This window comes from Megalopta genalis, chromosome 17 (genome assembly GCF_051020955.1).
Source record: "Megalopta genalis isolate 19385.01 chromosome 17, iyMegGena1_principal, whole genome shotgun sequence".
NCBI lineage: Eukaryota > Metazoa > Arthropoda > Insecta > Hymenoptera > Halictidae > Megalopta > Megalopta genalis.
Genome location: NC_135029.1, coordinates 2,449,195 through 2,474,696, shown reverse-complemented (window position 1 = coordinate 2,474,696; position 25,502 = coordinate 2,449,195). Strand labels below are relative to the sequence as shown.

At 37.6% G+C, this 25,502-nt stretch overlaps 1 protein-coding gene across 5 annotated transcripts in view; it reads left to right on the top strand.

Moving 5' to 3' along the window:
• Window positions 1-25,502, top strand: part of LOC117222855 (semaphorin-1A) — an 870,584-nt gene that overhangs the window by 98,056 nt on the left and 747,026 nt on the right. For all 5 annotated transcript variants that reach the window (XM_076527085.1, XM_076527084.1, XM_033474843.2 and 2 more), the window contains exon 2: window positions 19,613-19,789. In XM_076527085.1, coding sequence (XP_076383200.1) covers window positions 19,693-19,789 — 97 coding nt within the window. In that variant the 5' untranslated portion in view covers window positions 19,613-19,692. The remainder of the gene's footprint in view (window positions 1-19,612; window positions 19,790-25,502) is intronic.

The following is a 25,502-nucleotide window of genomic DNA, read 5'->3' as shown; positions in this document are numbered from 1 at the left end:
AAACTTTGATGAAAAGTTGCAAAACCTTGGAAAAATAACACAATACTAAAGAAAGCTAATTTATATGTGCTTAAACAGTAAAATTCATGTTTTAATCAATTATTGTCCGTTGTTTTTATATGGTCATTGGGAGCGGGAAGACACAAGAATTTCCTAGCTGTCTGAGGATAAATTCGGAACATTAGATCATATTGTATAATAAAAGAATGTAAGGAAACAGAAACAGGGATTACGAATAAGAAAAAGAAGAAAGAAAAATTGAGTCTGAAAGGAGATATCGAAATCAAAGAACAGAAAGTTCAATATATTAATAAGAGAAGAAGAAAACAACATGTACAGTGTTGTGAGTAATTGTCAACTCAAATTAACTTTTACATTTTTAGCGATATTTAAACAAAAACTTAACAAAACACCACATTTGTTTATGTCTATATTAAAAATAGTAGAAAATAGAAATATACAAATATATTCTTTTTTTTGGTTTTCGTTTAAATATTAGTAAAAAATGTGAAATATAGGGGGCAGGTTAACAATCGCATGTAAACATGGATCAGAAGTTGTTGGGTTATGCTGAGTTATGATGGGAGTTATATTGGATTATGTTGGATTATGTTGCGTTACGTTGGGTTACATTGGGGGTTACGTTAGGGGTTACGTTAGGGGTTATGTTGGGGATTATGTTGGTTTATGTTGGCTTACGTTGGACAGGGATTGGAAAGGTTCCGAAAATAACTGTTTCAAACTGTTATATATGGGTTCTGGCTGAGACAATTATGGATAAAAAGGTTTTATAACAGTTATGAGGTATATGGGTTCTGACTTATATTGGTTACGGTTTCGGTTCTTGAGAACTGATATTACATCGGTTGTATAATTGTTATTTTTCGGTTCTAGATTTCGGTTATACCTGCACATATTGGCAAAATTCACTGTAGTGTAAGAGATTGTACATCCCTTTTCTGTGTGGTAGACAAAACAATAGTCCATAATACAAAGTATTTCAGAATCCGTATTTTTAATCGCCAAAGGAAATGCATCGTATTTGTTAACGTGAAACAGAATTAGAACCAAAATCCATAACCGAAACTCAGAACCGAGAAACAACAGTTATAGAATCGAACGGTTCTGAAGAACCGAAATCAATATATCTTATAACAGCTGTGAGTACATTTTTCGGTTCTTCATAATTGTCTTAAGAACCGAAACCGATATTATAATTGTTTTCAACCCCTGATCAGAAGTATGTACGGAAAGAACGGTTAAGATAGAGTTGTAACTATGTAAATGAAAATGTGATATCGTAAGCAAAAGTCGAAACTCTTCAAAATTTTGCGACCATTACTTTCTTGAACCCTTTCTCACCATTCGGCAAGTGTTCTCAAAACCACTTAATCCTGTTTTTATTAGCATCTATTTTATAATAGATGTTTATACACCGAAGATTTCGAAGCGTTCTCGGTTACTAGTGCAATATACCGACGCTGCGAGAACTATAAAAGAAAATTGAATTTCCCGATTCGGGCCATTAAACTACCCTCGTTATATTGCCTTCGGAACAAGTAAACTCGGCGAATTTCTGTCTTGTACCACGTGTTTCGCAAATTAATGTTTTCCCTGGCCGAAAATGAAACACCCACTTCCGCACAAATTGTGCACTTAGTGGCAGTATTTGTCTTTTATACGATATCATCAAGAAGTTGCTCTGTTACGTTGGGGGAGTTCTGATAAAGTTTCGAGGTCTCCCGCCCCCTTATACGGAAATTTCTGGTCATAAGCTGCTATACATAGTCCCGTGACCTTGCCTTTTATGCGGAAAGTTCCGTGCGTATTGTCTCTGTCTAGAGATGGGCCGCAGCTTGCTATGCATTCATTCTACATCGCGCCTGTCAGTCATAAAGACCGATTTGTGCTATCCGGTCAGACGGCGTGGCGTACGCTAATGGAACGTTCTCGTAGAGATTGATGCCGTTCAAGACGTTCAACCCTTCGCATGTGTGTTCCACGAAATATCTGACGTATAAGTAAGCGACGTAGTCGTATAACTCGATCTGATATCGTCTACGAAATTTTTCCTTGGACCATGCAATCGAGGAAACATACGTATTTCGGTATCGAGAGACATATTTAACCCACTTGTCCCGTAATATCGCGTCAGGCACGTTGTCGTGTTAAGTCGAACTACAATTATACCTTTTCATTATCAATATTCAAACAGTTGGTGTACAAAAAATATAGATTATCTGTCTCACGTAGGAATTTATTAATATTAACACGTGTTAACCAGTTAGTTGACATTGACGGGTATGCTCGTCACGAAGAAATGACAACATTTCGTGATTATGACGAGTACAAACTTTGGGGTTGCTGTTAACACTTTAACGACCGCACGTCTACGCAGTCAAACGTCGCCAGGGGCCGGCAGTATTTTTGAAGAATTAATTTTAAAGAACTTTATTAAATTCACGAAAAAGTTAACATAAAACAAAAAACAAATAGGCAATAATTACCTATAATCAAAGACGTGACAATGAAATATGAAGCCAATAGCAATATCCACACTTGTTTACATTCATAAATTATCACACAAAGAGTGCGGTACTGGCCAACAACCTTCGGCGGCAGCATCACACACATGTTGTGTGAGCGGTCGTTAAAGTGTTAATATAGATTTTGCATTAGCCTACAAAATCGAAGAAAATAAATTATATGTATACAGAAAAAACATTGTTTAATTAGCAAGAATGTTAGAAATTTAGAAACAATTTTAATTAGCACTCGGATGGAGGAGCTTATTATTTTAATTGATCAATTGAAATTAGCACGCGTTGCACTGAAAAATATATGTCGACTTAAGAAATATGATGGGAAACAGGTGATAAATAAAATTACAAGTTCTAACATGTTCGTCGAAAAGACTCGCCGTTCGCATGTCAATCCAGATGGAAATACCAGAACAATGGATTTGTTGCACTTGTATTTGTGTTTGAATTCTTTTCGAATGTATATGCTTAGAGTAATTACAGCATGCATGTGCCGTTAGTTCAAACACGACAAGCAGTTTCACCACGTGTGTCATAAACGGTCCGCAGAGAAGATACACTTCATGCTTATATACATATAGACGTCGTTAAGAAAATTATCTAAATATTTCAATTATCGTATCGCATCTCTTCGATTTAAATTATTGCAGCTACAAAATCTATGCCCATCATTTTGAATCGTTTTACAAGTCTATTTTCCACTGAAATCCGTCGATTCGCAAAAATCCCATTTGAGTCACCATTTTCCAGCGCATCAATCGCGCGAGGAACGCGGTTTCGGAAAAAAACATTTGTAGTTTCAATTACCACTTTATCCCTTGATCATTTTATCGGGTGAAGCTGCACGACTCCGTGGATTTTTAAGAATTCTCGGGCAGCGTCTCGCAAATACTACTGTGATCAAAAAGTAAGGTGAATTTGTTTATAAAATGTAAATTCTTTATTTATTCTTCCAAATCAATTTCATCCCCTTCAAAGTAATCCCCGTCCGATAAAACGCACTGTTTCCGACGCTTTTTCCAGTCCTCGAAACAGTCGGAATAGTCTTTTTCCGGTATAGCCTTCAAGACCTTCTTCGATTCGGTTTTTATCTCCTCAATCGTGTCAAAACGGCGTCCCCGCATCGGCCTTTTGAGTTTGCTGAATAACCAGAAGTCGCACGGAGCCAAATCAGGCGAATACGGTGGTTGCGGAACGATATGAGTCGAGTTTTTGGCAAAAAAGTCGCGAAGAACCAATGCAGTATGACATGGCACCAATCGAGACTTGACGCGTTTGAGACACAAAACATCCTTCAAAATGGTTTGGACTGAGCCAAATGATATTCCAACACTATCAGCGAGGTCTCTTATTGTCAATCGACGATTTTCAAGCACCAAATCTTCGATTTATTGGACGTGGCCCTCGTCGGTAGACGTTGATGGTCGTCCAGAGCGCGGTTCGTCTTCAACGCGTTCTCGGCCCGCTTTGAACTCGTTGTACCACTTATAAACGTTTTTTTGTGCCATAGTTTGATCACCAAAGGCCTTCCGCAACATTTTCAACGTGTCCGCACAAGAATATTCGTTCCGCAAACAAAATTTGATGCAAGTTCTTTGCTCAACAAAATCACCCATTGTAAAAATCGAAAAATTCGCTTTTGGTCGTTTACTAAAACACGTGTAACTCGGAGATAATTAAACCTTTTAACAAACAGACGCTTGGCAATTGTTATAGACAGTCCTACCAACCTAGGATAAAAACAATTGCCTGCCTTCCTAATGTCCGGGAGTTTGAAATGACAATTTCACCTTACTTTTTGATCACAGTAGTACGTTCTGTGGGTCTGCGCCTCGAGAAAATGCGAAGGGAATTCGATTTTTTTCAATCTCCTTAGGCTAGGAAGTGCTCTTAAAGAATCCGGGGAGGGAAACAGACCGAGCAGAATGAAAGTCTTGCTCGTAGTGCGCAGTTTTTCAGCCGATCCGCCGATATATTTTCCCGTGTAAATTCATAAACGAGGAGAAATTTCTTCGTAGAAGAGAGGCCTGCTGACGTATCGACAGGCGTACAACGTCGCCGTAAACACATCGACGCGCGGGGAAAGTGAGAGCCGCCCCGTACGCACACGTGTCCACGAACACGTGCATACGTATATGCATACAGAGATGCACGCGTACATACGTGCACAGTTATATGCACACAGAGATGCATGCATACATAGACATAAGGGGTGTCCAAGGTTTTTTCGGCCAAACGATGTCAGCATGAGAGAAAATAAGACAAAATGTCGCATAAACCATAAACCATCGTATATGTCATATAAATCATAATTGCGCTCCAAAGCAGAAATGCTTTATCAACAACTTCAGAGCCGACCAAAAAATTGGTGTGTGCCTGAGCGAAAAACATAACCGAACCTGTTTAATGAAGTTTCATAAAGTTTCGAAAAGAAATGATTAAAAATTACGTAAGCCCTGACAATTAGGCAATTCGAGGGAATATAAATTATAAGAACTTTAAAATTAAAACTGCTATTTACCAAAAATATTAAGAAAACAATATTTTCTCAAGTGCAGTCCTCAACGATACGTCGCCGTTAGGCACTGAAAGGGTTAAAAAATGATAAGAAAAATACAAAATGTCAACGGACCGACTGGGAATATTTATCTACGTGTGTTAGTTCGATCTCGAAGCACCGTCGTGGTTCCATTTAAGGAAATGAAGTTCATTAGACGTCGACGCAGACAAATCTGACTAATTATCGGAAACAATTCAACTTATATTTGAAACATTTCTCGGTATGCACAATCAACGGTTTCCAACGATATTTGACTCGATCGATTTCAATGGGCCACCCTGTATACGCATGTTCGTGTAGAGGTGCACACATAGGCGCGTCCGCGAGTGGCCGATATATTCATGGGATAAGTATTGTTCGGGCAGAGAAGGGAAATAAAAATGGATTGCCGTCGGAGAAGTTTTGACGGCCAGGACAGACTCCGCCGATTTATCGTCGCGATAAATTCTTGATAGACTCGTTGGAATGTGCTACGGACAGGGATCGCGGTGCATAAACGCCTGTACACGCCGTGGAAATAGAATATAGCCCGAAGGAGGTATTGCAACGACGACGACGACGACGACGACGGCGAACCGGGAACGATGAACCGGCGTGGTGTTCACGGCGTGGCGCGGCGAGAAGCAAAAAAGAACCAGAAGAAGAAGAACCGGTGAATAAAAATAAAGGAGCGAGGGGGGGAAGAAAGGAGGCGGGTATTGGTGAACGGTCTTTGAAAGGCGCGTCGCGTTGGGACTCGTCCGATCGCGTCGTCGCGTCGCTACGGAAGAAACGATCGCGGTAGAAAATCGTCGAGGATTTCACCAGGCTGGAAATCGCGAGCAAGACGAACAGCAGCCTACTGTTTTTGCTTTGATCCTCGGCTCGTTGAACGGTGAGCGATCGGCCTGGAATTATCCACGGTTCGAGCAGCCGTGTCGGTATCTTGTGGCCGGTGTGCTATTGCTGTTGTGTTGCGTTTACTCGGCCACTCTACGCACAAAGCGCATGGATAATTAGACGGGCCGTGTTCCGCTGTAGCCGGTACTCCGGCACTCCGGCTGCCCGCGAATTCTCTCTGCTTCGCGGGCTCTCTTTCTCTTGATCTCTCCGCGCCCCTTTCTTTCGCTTTCCCGCAGTTGGACGGTAGCTGACGAAAGCTTGAGACGAACAGGGAGACAGAGAGAAATTGGTCAAATGCACCGTGGTTGGTGGAGCCGGCTACCGTGGGTCAATTTACCGTGTCTTTGATTTGTTTTCGCGCGTAATTAATTTTATATTTATCGAACAAGACATGGCCAATTTTCCTTTATTTTGTCTATTTTATAGGACACAAATTTAATGTTTTGTTCGATATAAGTAGAAAGTTAATTATACTCGAAATTAAACCAGAGCCACAGCAATTAGTCACTGTTCTTTCACACACCGATTATAGAATATTAGAAAACAGGTCTTAGCGATGGTCTTGTATGTATTAGCTGATGCACTTGGAGTATTGAATTCAGTTTTAATCATTTTTTAATACATGTACACGTATGTAAACGTGTACGTAACTGTTTCATCCATAAACTGTTACGAGTTGTTAACGCGAGACCTTTGTTATACGAAAGCTTAAACAATTGCTAAGAAGAGGATATCAAGTTCCGTTACAACCTCTTGCAGCCATCGCATGTCGAGACGAATTCAACGACCAACTGTGCTATAACCTCAGACCTTGAGACAACGCTACAATAATTTTGGTCACAGGAAGCAAATTTTCAGACCACTGTGCTCCTCTAACGTACTGCGATACAGTAAATTCTCCTCAATTTTCCGCCAGCTTGTAAGCAAAAATGGTCAATTCGGGAAAATTAGATACGATTGTTCGAGCCTCGGGGCTCGTTTTTATAGTTGCCGATTGTCGACAATTATGAAAACGAGGTGCAAGGCTCGAACAATCGTATCTCCACTTTCCAAATTTTTGTTTACAAGCTGAAGGAAAATTAGGGAGAATTTACTGTACGTCGGATGAAATGCGACCAAACCCTTCGCATTCGAGCGTTGGCTCTGAGACGTATAGAAATTGTTGTATCATGCACCAAAATAATTGTTACATTGTGGAATTTGTTTCAATTAAAAAAGCGATTAACACGTTGAGTGCCACATCAGCCATCGGTGGCTGACAGTGAACTTTCCGTTTAGGCCGCGTCAACCATCGGTGGCTGATAGTGTAAAATATGAGCCGTTTATTTTGAAAGTGGCATAAGTCACTTTACCGTAATGAAAAGTGGTGATTTTTTAACGTTTATACGAAATTATTTATACTGAGAAAAATATCGGTATCCTGAGATAACAAATACAAGTAAATCTTCTCGAAAGTTAGCATCCATATTTTGAAACGTGTTCAAACGCAAACCCTTAAATATATCGACTTAAAGACAAAGTGACTTATGCCACTTTCAAAATGAACAGCTCATATGATATAAAACTAAAAACGCGCGTGGCTTGACGGGGATTTCCTAAATAATTCGCGTGGCGCTCAACGTGTTAAAAGTGTAATTGTTGTATGCGTCGCGAGACTCAATTTCGTATGCATATAAAATGCGGTAAGTCATATAATACGAAAATATTTATCTTCAATTTATGACCGCCGCCGTATCTGTACTCTCAGAAGCTGACCGCGCGCGGTTTCGCTCGATTTTCTCCTATATTTCCCGGACTGTTTTCCCTCGCCGACCCTCCTACCCCGTCGCCGCTGCAAAACGCACAGATCGGTTACAGATAACAATGGTAATGTAGCGGTAGCTCGAATCATTCCGCGCTCGAATCATGTTCCACTTAATCCCTGTTTCGAAACGTTCTACCACCCCCGCTTCTAGTTCTAGCGCTTCTGCTTTTATCGCGGCACCGTCCAACTCGGCCCGGACGCAACTCCACGCAACGCGGCGTGTTCCCCTAGGAAGAAGTTTTGCTCGTTGTTCTTTGCTTTTTGCCTGCCGCGAATTATTATACATACGTAACGCTTTGGTTTAGCTCGGTTCGGTTCGGTTTGGCCAACGATACAGTTTCTCTTTATCTCTGAAACATCTGGACAATTTACGAGAAACGTGGGCGTTTAACCGGTCCGTTTACTTTATGGTCTTGTAATTGAATGGTCTCTGGTTTCAGTGATTTCGGATTGGATTTCATTAGACGGGGCGCGTTCTTCACCAATTACAGAACGTTTCGAGGATTAGCGGTGGACTATGAGAATTCCTCAGAAGTTCCGCGTTGGTTCCCACATGTAACGAGATTCTGTGTCGGGGAGTTGAGTCTGTGAAAAAATTGAAATCTAACTAAATGTTTATGTTTACGCATTGCAATCGATAAAGGTATCGGTGGACACCGATAATGTCGACGTGTTAACGATGATTCGACACATTATAAATTCGACGAATGCCTTTATTTATTTCTTAACTCTTACACGATTTCGGCGATACGACTAATGTGAATTTTAGTTTGGATTGTCTAATTAGTTCGTGATGAGTATTTTATTTTGAATTGCAAATGTAGTTTCCTTTCTAGGAAAATATCGTTTACCAATGGCCAAAATCTACCATTGAATAAAATTCGGAATTTAATTATCTGATTGCTATAATATCAATAATATTAACATATTTCCCCATCTAAATTATCCACATCATCATGTGGAAAGCACGATGTCCGAAAACAGCTCAAATGGTTTTAACGTCTTACCGTTCTCCGCAGACGTGAATAATAATTTTTGAACGTTATAATTGCATTCAATCATAAATATTAGTGAAACGAACTATTCTTACTTCAAATGACTTTTTACAATTCCATGTAGTTGATAAAAAATGGCAACGTACACTTATATGTAATTTTAAATAGAAATCAATTTCTATTAATCAATTTCTCTTTTTATATGAATGAAAGTTAACCCAGTTTGCTCAAATAAATAACATCAACAGTTGCTTTCATATTCACAGAAAACTAATAATATTTATCGATTGCTGTCTTTCGCTTCGAAGAAACTTCCTTAATTTTCCGTTCAAGAAATTGTCGATGTTTCGTATTCAAGAGTTTATTCGGCATAGATCGTAAGCGTTCGCTGTAACTCGGTTTCGTACCAGCTACGGATGATTACATGCTGGTGAGTATAATTTGTCGGGGTACGGCCAGGAGAATGTAGTGGATGCGGTATGAATTTCCGATGGTGATGGTGAGTTTTAATGTTATCGAAAGCTGTCCTTGGTTCGGCATCATCACGGTTGAACAAAATTCCTTTGTGATTCACTAATAACACTCATTTCCCACTTACACGCCACTCACCGTATTCCCTGACCTTACCTCAACCAATTATTCCATTAATTCCGATTGCTGAAACACTTTCCTATCGGTAGCACATTCACCGATATCGAGCGCTCGAAGTCAGCGCATTCAACGAAAATATAATGTAAGAATATTCACAAATTTTTCTGTAGCTTCTACTGTTTTGTATTTCATCTATCCATTTTTGCCAGAAGTACATATCTTCGATATCGTACCAGGAGATAGACAATTAGGTGTCCTTTCTAAAATTATTCTTCAACAATCCCTAGACTGCAGATTTCATGCAAGATAAATTACATAAATATAAATATACAAATTATAAATTACATAAATATAAATATACAAATTATAAATATATAAATTATAAATGTATAAATTATAAATATATAAATTATAAATGTATAAATTATAAATATATAAATTATAAATGTATAAATTATAAATATAAAATTACAAATGTATTAATTATAAATATATAAATTATAAATGTATAAATTATAAATATATAAATTATAAATGTATAAATTATAAATTATAAATATATAAATTATAAATGTATAAATTATAAATTATAAATATATAAATTATAAATGTATAAATTATAAATTATAAATATATAAATTATAAATGTATAAATTATAAATTATAAATATATAAATTATAAATGTATAAATTATAAATATATAAATTATAAATGTATAAATTATAAATGTAAATTTTATATATACATTATAAATATAAATTATATATAATTTGTTATAATTACATATAATTTAGGTTATTGTTTTCCTTAGGGGATCAAAATTTCTCGACATTGTGTAATATATTTACGTAGATCTTGACGAGAGGACACCGAAAATGCAAGTTTTGAAAAGTTGAAGAATTTTCAGCGTTTTCGACAGATAAGCGCGCTGCCATGTTGATTGTTTCTAGACGCCGACCCACATACCCCTTACGAAAAATATACCCTTTAGTAATAAGATAATACATGATTTGTTCTTATTATTAATTAGTAGACAGTCACTTCGCGTAATAGCTCCGAGCGACTAACAACGACGACTGCCTAAATACAAAAAGTTACACGAAAATTCGCAAATTTCGCGTCCTTCTTTTACATAATGCAGAAATGCCGTCGAAGCGTTAAAAAGAACGTTCTCCTTGTATTTCATCGTTCCTTCAAGGTCTCGATTATCCGGGCTACTAAAGAGAAATCAATTTCCTCGCGTATAGCCCAGAGGGACGAATTTCGCAGCGAGAAGTGTACGATGTATAGCATCTCGGCAGCTTTCGGGAATGGTCCATAGAGTTTTACTGGCTGGATGTTTAGATCTAACCCGGTCTAAAATCAACTTTCCCGAGTAACACGGCTCTCGCCATGATTTTTGCATCGTTGGCCAGAGGAAGGGTGGTCATAAAATGGTCCCAGGACAGGACTCGGCGAATGTTTCCGTCGCGTCGAGTCGGTGCAGTTTAATTTTCTTGGTCTTGAGGACTGCGGCCGGTGTGAATGTGTTCGAACCCCGGGACTTGGACGCGGCGGGAACACTCGTCCGGGTGCCTGTACGTGTTGCCGTCGCGGTGCCCTCGAACTTCCGCTCGAGATCTGTTTGCTTGATTTTACAATCTCTTTTCCCTTAGGTTTTTCAGCCACGACACCGATCCGATGAAGAAAATTAAATCGGGTAGTTTTTTCGCCGGGCCGCGCCGGGAGCGAGGGTTTCCGATCGGATCGGGGGAGAGCAGTAGCTGGGCGGGTCGTAACGACACGATGGCTCGTGACTTGTCTGACGTAAGAGAAAGTCTCGTTTCGTTGCAGTGGCTACCTACCATGGGGAATCGGAAACCCGACGGTGACGATGCTGGAGGGAAGTGACTCTCAATCCACACTTCGTCCGCGTCTCGGAAATAGGGCGGCCACGCCTAACATCGGCCAGTAGGGACGGCACCAAGTTCAACGTATACGCTTATGAATTCTAGTCAATTTCTATAGACAAGTTTCGTTTCATCGGTCTTCATCGCTGCTCAAAAATAATAATGTTTCGTTAACCCGTTACACTACGATTTCTTTCACAGCTACGTTAACTAGCTTTGTCGCTAATAAATTTCTAATCGAAACAGATCATTTATACAACACCTGGCCAATAGTATTCGAACACCGTTTAAAACGGAGTAACTTCCTTCAAATTGGACCAAACGACTTGAATTTTTTTAGAGATGTTAGAAGGATCAGTTTACAATGACTATGATACATTTTTTTGTTTTAATTTTTCTATTACGAGGAATGACAAGAGAAAATCAGAAACTCTCGTCTTTTAACTTTTTTGTCTGAACTTGGAACGAACATTTAAAAAATGCATTCGATATCTTATATGCATACTACTTACATTGCTATGTAACCATTTTGTACAAGTTAATATTCACTTCTAGAATGCGTACTTGTTACGTTGAATATGTATCAGACTGCGGATTTTTACGGAAATTAAAAATTGTCTATCTCAATTGCAACAAACTGAAGTGAAACAAAAGTTTGTTTTCCTTTTCATAGACTCGATAGGCCGAAAATAATGTAACAGCTTTCAATTTTATTTTAATAAGTTCTCATACGTTAGCTGATATTCGTTGCAACATTTCATAAAATTTTGTCGGAAAAATTTCACAATTTTTTGGCTAATTCAAGAGCTTTACAAAGATTTTGTCTGCGTAAATACTGATCGCGTATATCGTTAAACTATTGGGTTGGCAACTAAGTAATTGCCGATTTGTTCAATGAAATAAAAAATTCTTTTTTACTTGGAACGAAGTTTAATCTGTAATGTATTTTCCATTTTGTTCGATGACCTTTTGCCATCTCTCTGACAACTTGAAAATTCCACGCTCGTAGAAAGTCTGATCGTTTTCGGCCAAAAACTGAGTTAAGTGAGATTTTACAGCGTCATCATCGTTAAAAGATTTACCACGAAGGGAGTTGTCCAGGGATCGAAATAAGTGGTAATCCGATGGCGCGAGATCAGAGCTATATGGTGGGTGTAACATCAATTCCCAACCAATATCCATCAATTTTTGCCGAGTGGACAAAAACATGTGCGGCTTAGCATTTGCTGCTGGAAAATGACACCTTTACGATTGACCAATTCTGGTCGCTTTTCCTTGACCGCTGCATTCAATTTGTCCAGTTGCTAACATTCATGGATAATAAAAAAATAACATAATAATAATAATAATAATTTTATAATATAACATTTACAGATATCATAAAAATGAGAGACATCTATAACTGAAATCGGCAATTACTTAGTTGCCAACCCAATAGATCAAAGATTAAGTAAAGTATGACGTATTTAAAGAAAGTTGGTAAAATTGGTAAAGTTTACGGATATCATAAAAATGGGAGCGAGAGACATCTATAACTGAAATCGGCAATTACTTAGTTGCCAACCCAATATCTAGCTGGATTCGTACCTACTTGGATGCGTACACCTTGGCGCACACCTTGGTGAACACCTTGGCGAACACTTTGCCGTGCTGCGCCGCACATTGTCTCCCCCACCGATTTTAAGCGGCCTCCTGGGAACGCGTTAGGGCTTTCGTTCGATTTACTAGCGTTCCGCGAGCAACTATTGCGCCGCCGTCAAGATCATTCCTGTTCGCGCGATAGAGATTGGAATTTATCGGCTTGTCGCGGAACAGTTTATTCGTTCGATAACCAACAGGTTAATATCGCCGTGCACCACCACCATCAGACGCGATAGCGTTAATAATAACACGGCGCAAATAATTTTCGAACGTTAAGACGAAGTTATGCAAGCAGTTGCGTGGCGAACAATGTAACCGAGGAAATGATTTTTCCGGGCTGAGGTTGGTTGAAAAGGTGTGAAAGCCATTTTCTCACAGCCGGGAATTCTGGTGAATTTAAACAGACAACGTTTCGAATAGTATACAATTTTCTTATTTTAGTGATCTGAAATTGCATGCACGGTCTCGCACGTGAAAATGTACGGGCTAAAATGTTCCTCAGCAATGCGAGCCGATTTACAGAAGACATTGTACCGTAACGAAATTATAATATTTGACGAGACAAACTGGTTTTCGATTGGTTAGAAAGTTTATGGATTGTTTGCTTCAATCTTCAATTATTCGCATGTTAATATAAAACGTTTTACTGGAAACTGCAATCATTCAAATTATTCTACTGCAACAAAGTAGACTTCAAATTGGCGCGTTGCAATCGTGCGTTTGTGTATTCGTGACGTGTCATCTGCATCTCATCAATCAAATAATTTCTCTGCTATTAATTCTTACGCAAGAATTAATTCATGTGAAAAATTGCAACGGAATAACAGACTCGCCGTTTAGAAACATTAATAGAAGCAAAAAATAGCTGATGACGGATTGACATGCAAACTGTAAAGAATTCTCGAGCACACGCGTACCTTATGACTGCATTAGTTTGATAATTCAGGTCGATATTGAATTTTTTTATTTAACATTTCCCCGGATATTTACGAGATAAATTCTACTGTATTTTTTTATTTGAAAATTCATCCGGCATTTTCGAGATCAATTTCATCGCATTTCTAGCTTGAAAATTCATCTGATGTTTCCAAGATCTATTTTATTGCATTTCTTGTTTGAAAATTTATCTGACATTTTCAAAAACCAATTTTATTTGTGATCTGATCTGTTATATGGAATAAATCATGAGGTACTCCCAGAATCAATTTCACTGCATTTCTTGTTTGAAAATTCATCAGATATTTACCAGAAGTAGAACTTTTAGAAAACACAATTAGATGTCACAAATAGATACGACATCTATTCGTCAAATTCTTGAACTCAATTTTCTCAGAAACGAAAAAATATAATTTCTTTCTTCTTCCGGCCACACCCTGCACATGTACCACTACGAAGGAATGTTGTTACTTGTTGAATGTTTGTGCAGGATTTCATCATCCGCTTGTGAATGTTTTGTTAATGTTGGACGTAGTCGATCCTGTTTTATTTACAGCGGGGGAACATTAGTCTATACCAGGACAACGACCATTAATCATTCGAGACGCTGGGCGGTACTCCATAAAAGTGTTACTGTCTATTCGAGTTGTTCTAATAATCGGAAAAAGCTGATTGAACGTAGTACCGAGAAAGAGCGAACATTTTTAAATTTCTAACATTGAAAACAATTGTCAATACTGAAATAGTTTTAAAAAATGGAAAATGCACCATATATAGAATGACAGGTACAATATTGTTTGTTTTATTTATTACGCAATTAAATCAAAATTTAAATCAGAAAGTAATTATTTTCTTAAAAAACCTTTTTCGTTTTATTATTTAAATTCTTTGGTTATAGTGTCATATATTAAATTAATTTAAAGCAAAGATATAGTTATTTCAAATCATTCCATATTTGGAACATCAAGGAGTTAACCATATGGTAATCTGTTTTTAACATTTTGATTGTCATGCCAACCACCTCAAAAATTTCATAAAATTAAGTTGTTTTTTTTTAATCAAACGCGCGAAACTGAAAAGTTAAGTTACATAATATCAATTACATTATCAACATTTTTACGTTTTTTGAATTCGAATACAATTAGTATTAATATAATACTAATATATGTACATTATAATACTAATGTATATTGACATAATAGAAAAAAATTGAAATGACCAACACTTTCTTATAAGAAAAAAATTTGCTTTGCAAGTTTTTGTATTCTAATTTCTAGAAACATCAATACGACCAACTTTTGTTAGAAACATTTTTTTGCCAGAGCATCGAATATGTCCGAGAAATCGTGGTCTGTTTTGAAATAATAACCATTCATTTTCTTTCCAACAATTTCAACTTTCATACAGGAGGAGTCTTAAGTATGACATCTTTTTATGAACCTTCTCAAAGCTGCAACTGTTATAAACTTTACCTTGTTTGCAAGCATATTGAAATTTGGTAAAGACACCATTCAATAATTGAATTATACTTACCAACAAGCATTAAAGTACAATGCAAACTTGTTTTTTAATGTTTTATAATGTGTTATGAAAGTATAGTAAATTCTTCCTAATTGATGCTCAGATTGTGCACAAAAATAAACAACTTGAGAAGAAGAGATACGATTACTCGAGCTTTGCGGCTTGTTTTTATAATTGTTATCATACAAGGCTCGAATAATCGTATCTCCTCTTCCCAAATTGTCCATTTTTGTGTACAATCTGAGCGTCAATTAGGGAGAATATACCGTAATTAGTTTCATCTTCATTTGCATTATTCGGTCTTCAAGTCAGCATTTCTTATTATAAATGAAGTAATATATATGAAATCTAAAAGAAGTAATATATTTGTATATTTTGAAACTCTCTCTCTCTCTCTAACAGAGAATATTATCTCGTGGCAAACAAAATTTGTTCCAAATACAGAAGTTCAAAATTTGGATTTTTGCCACAAGATTCCGCTTCCCCGACCACTGTGCAATGGCAATATTCCATATTTGCCGACTTCCTTCTATAATTGTATATCCTCTGGCTGGAGCAGAATTGCGGAATTATTGGGGATTGCAAAGGGTCAAAGGCTATGCAGCGCAAAGATCCGTGAACGTGTGAGAAATACGGTTGTTGAAGTTCGGATTTCTGAAACACCTTGTGCGTGAGATACCGGTGGTAGTTTGTTAGCGGTGTTAGATATGCAGCCCGATTCAACGGAAATCTCTATATGCGCGTAGACCCGATTTTCCACCTAATCGTGAGTGTATTCGAAGTCATAGCGGCAGTCGACTGCGAAGCACCAGGACAAATAGTAGTTCCAGCTGGCGACCTCTCTGCATAATGCATACCATCGTCGTCTTGTTCATCGTCGTTACCGCACTGGTTCGAGTCGGCGGTGTTCTCCTCCTTCGTTAGCCTTTTATCTTACCTGCTACCTTCTTTCTTCCCTTCCTCCCTCCGTCGTACCCTATCTCGCCCTAGTAGGCGGTACCTCGGCTATGCAAGAAGTCGCGCATGTATAAGTTCCCCACGAAAAAGAACAAAGACACTTTTCCTCCTACTTGCGACGACCTCGCCCTTGTTAAGAACCGGGGAGATTTAAGAAATGTCTGCATTTTTAACGCAACCACGCGCGAAACTTCTTCGCGCCAGCAGAAACAAATTCGTCTGATTATTTGAATATTTCAGGAGCGAATTGGACACTGTGCTCGGTCGAGATCGGCATGGAAATAATCGAATAGACGACCATTTAATTTTGTTTCGAACAGACGATGTTATTATTTCTGCGACGTTATTGCAGAAATAGAAGTAGAAATAGAAATAGAAATCAACGTAGATTTTCGTCGAGCATCGAGGAGATTTACAAATTATTTGCAGTTTTTTTAGGATTTTTGTTGGTGACGAGTAACATCTGTGTTTTTAATAGACGATGTTATACGCTCTAAAATATCGTGCACGAATTTGATTAATCCCTTGCACTATAACAATGTGTCAGACACGCGATGATAATTTCATTAAAGTAGGAATTAAAGTAAACGAAGACGTGCGATCTACATATATTTGTAATAAATGACGTAAACTCTGAAATATTGTTAAAGAGTTTGGTTAACAATTTAGATTTTTGTTAAGAATCAAGGATTTTTTTGGGTGAGAAGTAACAAATTCGACTGATTATTTGAACATTGCATTATTTGCAACATAGCAAATTATGTTTATCATAATTATTGGTATGTAAATGGACGAGTAGGTAACTTTTTATCTATGTTTGACATAAGCGAATTTTATGCATTTTTAATGCAATTGAATGCTTGCAATTTACAATAGCAAAAACGTTAAAAGATCTTAATAATGTCAGCGTATTAGTTTTAGTCTATTAAAATTATTAAAGAAAGAAAGTACTTTCTATCTAGTTTCTACTTCTTCCAATTGAAGCAGACGATCTTTATTTTGCATAAAACTCCGCAGTCCAGTTATAAGTTCTACAAATTGGTTAACGACGAGATTTTCGAAACCTTAAGAAAAGGCATTTTAAATCTCAAGTTCTTCGACAGTTATTGCGCGCTTAATATCTTTCAGCCATCGTGGACTTCCAAACTTCTGGTAACCGTGAACCCTGTAAGATCTTTCAGATTATCAGATCTCCAAAAAAGAAGATAAGGTCCTTGACGCTGTCCAGACTTCGTGATCATCGAATCGTTAAAGTTCTTCCATAGACTTTTCCCAGATTTCTGAGACTCCTGAGGAGCTCAGAAATATTATCTAGAACCTCCAGAACCATGGGACCGTCAAGATTCTCCAGATTCATAAGATCTCCAAGCTCTGTAGACTACTCCACTTCAACTTCTCGGATCTTACGCACGCCAAAGTCCCTTGACACCCATTAAACTCCCCAGACTGAGAGGTTTCCAAAGTTTGGTGTGTTTGAGATGACTTGGAGGTCCGATCTTGAGTATTTTGTGACTCTAAGGGGTTTTTAAGCGGGTCTCACGAATTTGTCGAGTTAGCCAGATCTTGGTGACGTAGTATGATGAGGGTATGATGAGTATTTTGAGGGTTTCATATCGTTTGAGCAATTTTGAAATTCGTGATCTTGATTCAAGACACGTATTTGACACGTGTTTCTTTTTATCGGCAACCATCCGCATTGTCGAAGAAAGCGAATTTTTCTTTAACCCTAGAAAGATAACCATACGTTTCAGAGGCGCATGCTTTTCTAAGGCGTCAATTTTATACTAACAATGGATATTTATTTAAGTTAATCTAGTCATTTTAAAATAAAATGACATTATTGTAAAAATAAAATGCATTTATATTATATTTTTTTATATTTTAAGTAATGTTAAACTTAAATCACTAGACCTCTATGAAAAATTAACAAAAATCAACAGTCTTCGCAGGCGCCTCTGCGACGTAGGTTATCTTTCTCGGGTTAAATTCTGTGACTTTGAACGGGAGAAATTATAACAAAAGCTCTTTGCTCAAACAATGTATTAAAAATTCGATTTTTGTGTGCAGCTTCTCTCTCATTTATGGTTACTTCGTTTTAATATAAACTCGGGGGTATGATCTTTCTACCAAAACGGGGCATACGTGTTTTAGGGATGTTTCGTTTCTTGTCATTTAACAATAATTAGTTTAGGTTAGATTCGGAGAGTTTGTTGGATCAGAATTGTTTCGGCGGCTTGATGAGTTCTTGAGAACTTTGAGCGTGTCGTTGTTTCTACAATTGGACTGGAGCATTGCGTGAGCCCCGTGAGTCTCGTAATTCTGATAGATCTCAGGGGAATTATGAGTCGCAAGGGTTTCGAGCATGATGGCCGAAGCGAATAATTGAACGTAATCTAGGTGATTCGTAGAGAAACGAAGCGTATCGGTCTCAATTTGAGTAGTGATTAGAATAAGCTAATTAATAAGATTTTCGACAGTTAGGTGATTTACGTCTAATGTTCTATGATTAGTTTATTGTTAGTTTATTGTTAAAGTATTGTTTGTATAGATAATGTTTGGACGATGTATCTTTTCTGAACTATAGAATTATTTAAGGAAAAACTGCTTTAATAGTTTAATTAAAGTTGAATGGATTATCAAAAAGTTAATTACAATAATAATAGTGTAGTTAATTATAGTAGTATCTGCAATTGAGATATTTATATTATTCACATATTTTCATTAATTTCATATTAAATATAAGCCTTCAACGTTCTGAAAGTATTTAGTTGTATAATTAGAGAACTAAATAATGTGAGATGCAAGAAAAAGTTAATTGTTAAATTTCAGCTGAAAATTTGCAGGGTGTCCTATAATTATGTTACACCCGGAAAGAGGTGATTCCTGAGATAATTTGAAGTAACTGTTTTCTTAGTGAAAATGTAATCCGCGGCTTTGTTTACGAGTTGTTAGCGAAAAATATTGACCAATGAGAGGCGAGACAGCTGGCGTGAGGCGACCGAGCCAACGAGCAGTTGACGCCCAATTCCGCTTATTGGCTCGGCCGTCTCGCGCCAGCTGATCTCGCCTCCCATTGGTCACCGTTTCTCGTTAATAACTCGTAAACAGAATCGCGGATTGCATTTTCGCTAAGGGAAAAGTTACTTCAAATGACCTCGGGAATCATCACCTTCAAGAATTAACATAATTACGGGACACTCTGTATAAATGAACGAAACATTATACATAACTTAGCCTAATTCTGTACTGATTTCCTTCATCCTTAATATTAATTGTTCCTATCATTTGTTTCTAGGTATGACGATCGGAGCGGCGATGAGGATTGAAAGCTACCGCTGATTTATAAGATACCCTGCAGGGCCACTCGCTTCCAAAATGAGCACATCGCTGCGAATTTTGGCGCTAATCAGCTTAGCCGCGCAAAACGTGGCTTGGCCGCAAGATCCCGTTCCTAGGCTGCACGTCAAACATCGTAAGTAACGTTTTACTAATTACAAGCACTGCATAACATTCACTTGTAATCAATGTTTGAAGAGGACTATCTCCTTAAGCAAAACGTAACGGGTGGTGCAGCACCAATGAGCCGTTGGCAAATCAAATTTAATCGCGTAAATACTATTAAGAAACGTGTAAACAGTGAATAAGCTTGACTTATAGAAATTTCAATTTAGGCCAAAAAGTAATTAACGTATAGATAGTTTTACGTATAGAAGATAGTTTTCTTCTAAAACACACTCTCAAGCAATTAGGCTCTCTTCGCAAAGTCAAAATCAAATGCGAATAAAACATTCGTCTATCGATGTCGTCATTAGACAGCGGATTTTATGCATTTATGGGGAAAACGGGAAGATGAAACACGGAACAATGAAAATAGTTGAAGGTTTCAATAATAAGCTGTTATATTATTTCCAACTAACTAAATTCGTTAATAGAGGAGATATATTTTGATTCGACTTCTCGTTATCGCAATCGTGGTATAGACAATTTAAAAATTGCCTAAAGATCCGCTGTGTAATCGTCGCCTTCATAGACACGAGTTTGGATAAGTTTAGAAACAATGATTTTCACGGTTCGTCTACCACGTCAGCAAACCAACAAGTTTCACAAATGGAAAGTATTTTATTCGATCAAATTAGAATTGAAAAGTAGAATTAACATTTTTACGTTTCGCGGTTCCTAGTCAATTTGGGAAAATACGATAGATTAACGTGCTAAATGAATTTTCAGCAAATAATTCCGCGGCAGACAAAGCGTTAATTTGAGATTTAGGAATGCGTAAGAATCGATGAAAACGAGGCAACAATTTTATTCGAAGCCGATACCGCTCTGACGCCGTTTATATTGGTTTACACGTTTTCCACCGCAATCCAATTCTACGATTTGTTATACAATGGAGTCGAAGTCATAGCGTAATTAACTGCTTTTGATATCTGCCGGACACGTTTATACATATTTCTGGTAGAAACGCTTTCGCATTAAACAAGAGAAATTACAATGTATTTTTAAGGCGAACGAGCGTACACCTGGCATTAATGTATCTCGCTTTACTCGGGCTTCCATTTTCCCGGTAGAATGAACTTCCCACGATAACGGACATTGCGAGCGTTATGAAATTAACATTTTCAGTATTTATCAACCGTTTCCGTGTTCTGAGAATAATACACATGGAACGGTTCCGCGTCTCGAATTTCATTGTTCTCTCTTTAGGCTCGTCGAATCAAGTTCCGCGGCATTTAGCACCGGCGACGACTTTTCCGAAATCAATTCGTTATTTCCAGAAAAGCTAGACGTATCGCGAGGTAAAAGCTTTCCTCGCCGGGCGGCGGAGATCAAAGAGCATTGCGGCACACACGTTTTTACCCTCGCCTAATGATAATGTGTCGTTAAATTTGATTCGCCGACAGCTTTTGCGTGAGAGAATTTAATAAAACGAACCCGCGATCCCGCCAGGCTATTTTATGGGCGTATCGAACTACCAAATTGGTTCTGGCCTCCTCGACGTTTTAGAATATATGCGGTGATTAAATTAAGATTAATAAAGTTAGCAGATCGCGAGCTGGCAACCACATTTTACGCGGTCGCGGTCCCGTATTCATTTTCCGTGATTAATTCCGATACTTGCAAGTGAAACCGTCCGATATTCGGCCCGCCATCACGTTCCACCTTACAAAATCGGTTCTATCGACTTTTTCATAGTCGGTCGATACTCTGTTCTATTACGCAGATTTCGCGTTTTCGACGCTTCGGAACTAAAGCCGTCTCCAGACTCGCGCCGAGTGCTAAGCTGTATCGATCCAAGTCAAGTTCACACTTTTATCGATTGTACTTTTTCTGGTGAAGATTTATGATCCGCTTCTGATGGATTATTATGCTGGTATTTCCGTTGGATACGGAAATGTGTCGCTTATACGACGGATAAAAGTGTCATTTTACATTCCATCGTTCAGTAAACACGTGATTCTGTGATACTGCTACAATTATATATAATTATGTAATTATATATTTCCTCCGAAAATTTAGAAAGAATTTTACTACAGTCACAATATAATGAATATTGAAAAATATTAAATCTGATTTAATAATTAAGTTTTAAAATTTAGTTAATCATTAGACCATCGTACATAATTATATCATTTCTATGGAAATCAAATCTCCGTTGTACGAACTTTGTCAAATAAATAGTTGATTCTTCTTTTAAAAATTTTACTAAAGCCGAAACATAATGGAAGCAACATTTAAAAGTATCCAAACTTCGATCACACCGAGTTTCAGTTAATAATTAAACAATCATACACATTTATATGTTTCATCTGTGAAAGTCAACGTCAAATGTCTGTTTTACGAATTTCGTCGAGTAAACATTTGATTCTTCTTTTAAGAACTTTACTAAGAGTCAACAATATTTAAAAACATTCAATCTGTGGTTACACCGACACGAGTTCTGGTTTGATTCTATATACGAAATTATGTTACTTATTTTATGTATATTCTATTTCTTTGCGATGATATGTCCATTATCGAGTCTCATTGCAAGAATACTCTTTACCGAGGCAGAATTGCGGTGAAAATGAGATTCCCTACTCAATTCACTTCTGAAATGGACTTCTTCATCATGTTTTGATTCCTGGCTGGTTGTTAAAGACAAAACGATGCGCAATGGAAACATGTGGTACAAGGCTTATCCTTAGAGTAAATTAATAATCTGACAATCACGAGATTCGTTATGCCACGCAACAGTAAATTGCTGTGGATTCTTATTATATTTTGTTATCAAAGCATTATATATATTTGAACTGTGAAACTTTTAAGTTCTATTCTTCAACAAAAATGATTTTTGTTTTTGCACACATATAAGGGATTTATGAGTCAGATTATCTCACTGTAGTTTCATCATGCATGCTTCATATTTTGACGAATCTCTGTTTCCTTTTTATTCTCAACAAGAACGAAGTCATCGCTTTAAAATCATATTATATCAAAATTATATGGTGGGAGTCTAAACCATATGATCAAAACAATAAACTGTAACAATTTTTTCTTGGACTTGTTTCCTGGAAACGTGTGACCTAAATTAATTTATCTCAACTTCGTACGAATTTCGTGCAACATTTAAGCAACAATATCTCGAAAGCGAAAGCACGTGACACGCCGCGTTCTCCTTGCAACCACAGATATCACGTTCGAAATTGATTCGACGAATGAGACGGAGTCTGTTTAGAATGGCAGCACGATTAAGTTCTCAGTTTGCCAAGTCCCAGATTGATTTGTTTCGCAAGTAAGTAGTAACGCGTCTTTAAGCTTGTCGCTCGGCATCGGATCTCGGACAGCATTCACGGCGCGACGACGTCGAATTGCGGGAAGTAAAATGAATTCTACCGATAAATGACTGCGTTTCCTATATCCCGGAAACTCCATTCAAGCCATTCCACTTCATTACGGCGATGCGCGACAGATTATCGAGAACAATACGGCAGATTTCACGGCAAGTTTGATAAGAAACGGTTGGCCGAATCCCTTTGATTCATTCGGCTCCTTTGTTCTTTGGCCCTCTTTCACCGGGTGCCCGCAGTCTAATCTTCCGGCGGAGAGTTGAAAATACTAGATAACGATAACCGTGGAATTGCTATTAGTAATGAAATGCGCGCCTCTTCGGAAGCTGATTTGCCGCGTTGCTCTCTCTGTAAACGCGTGCGCCGTGCAGCGACGAACTTCTGTCAAAATCGTCGAATTTTCGACAGAAACACGACAAACCGATGCTCTATTTTTTGACGTAGAAACCGAAATGTTGCTGAATGAGAGAAAAATAGAGAGAATGTACATTTTTCGACCTCGAAAATTTATGGTAAACTTCAAACATCCGAACAAAATTGTGATTTATCCAATATCGTGTACAGTTTGATTGTTTTGTGTGACGTGTTATAAATCATTTCTCGTGTAGATTTTGACGCGCTGATTTCAAATCCGGTTGCAAAATTTATCTAAGGATTTTGAAACAATGTCAGCGTGTTATCAGATCATTTCAACGAAGAAGCTCGCTAATTATCTCTCACATAACAATTTCGAAAGAAGTTCTTACATAATATATTAATAATTATATATTATGTATATAATCTAAAAAATTATATATATTATATTTATAAATAATTATATTAATTAGTCAGATTATGAATGAAATTGCTGCCGCTTTTGAGGCATTTGAATAGAAGTACTACATTTCCCCGTGGTGCTTCGAACGTAGCGAAGAATAGCGATTGAAAAAGAAATAGTAACCAACGGTTCTCTTCTGATTACAATAACACCGAACACGATCTGATTACGATTGTAATCGCTTGTGTAATAAGCTGACAGAGTATAAATAAATTATGCCCGATAATATTGAACAACCAAATTACGTTCCGATATAAATTAACGCTTCGACTGTCGCGTCACCCATCTATAGATGACGAAATTATCTGCTCATTTTGAAAATTGATGTTCACGCTAACCTATTATATTTTCTTAATTTTGCGAGGCTCATAAAACGTACGAACGTTGACAAAGTAATCGATGTCGTAGAAGGTAACTTTTCAATTTTAATTCAATTAAATAAATTACTCTAGTTTTATGGACTTTTCAAGGTTGTTGGCACGGCAGTCGAACCGTTGAAGGTAGAAACATGCTAACATCACGTCACGCGAAATCATGCGAAATCAAGGGAATAAAATCCGTTCGCGCGTGACAATATACGAGCAACGCGACGTGATACCGATCTGTTTCCAACAAATTTGAAATAATAGAAACAAGCATTCTTCGAACGTCACGTGGCTTCACGTGACGTGACATCAGTGTGTTTCCACTTTAACCCGAGAAAGGTAACCTACGTCGCAGAGGCGCCTGCGAAATAAACAACTGACTGCACCGTGGATGACGCAAAGACTGGAAGCACCCACTTTGCCAAGGCATGTGCGAAACAACATTGAAAATATTCTTCCAAAATCTGCTGTACAGGCTTCCACAGATGATGAAGAAGAAAACCCTCAGCCAAAAAAAGGCGTTATTGCAGTCTTTGCACGTCTAAAAAGAAAAGAATGTCAAAGATGACCTGTGCCAAATGCAAAAAGACAGTTTGTGGTGAACACAAGAAAGACGTTTGTCATGACTGTCTCTAAAGAAATTTTTTATAATATTATAGTTTTTTTTACACTGATTATATTATAGTCTACTAGTTTGTAAGGATAAAACACTATTTTTTGTGATATTTTACGGGATTTGTTCCCATAAACCGAAGACTGTTGATTTTTGTTAATTTTTCATAGAGGTCTAGTGATTTAAGTTTAAAATTACTTAAAATATAAAAAAATATAATATAAATGCATTTTATTTTGACAATAATGCCAAACCTTTAAAATGACTAGATTAACTTAAATAAATATCCATTGTTAGTATAAAATTGACGCCTTAGAAAAGCATGCGCCTCTGAAGTGTACGGTTATCTTTTACGTACGTTGTCATATGGTTATCTTTCTAGGGTTAATCGTTTTCGCAAAGGAAATACGTGTCCTTCTTCAGCCGCCAATCTGACGGGGGCAGGCCATAGAAGTAGGTGTACAGGACGCGTCCGTAAACCCGGCGTTAAACCCATCGCTCCTCTCTCGGGCCGTTACTTGTCCTCCGCGGCGAACAATAAAGCGCCGTTTCGCAGGAAT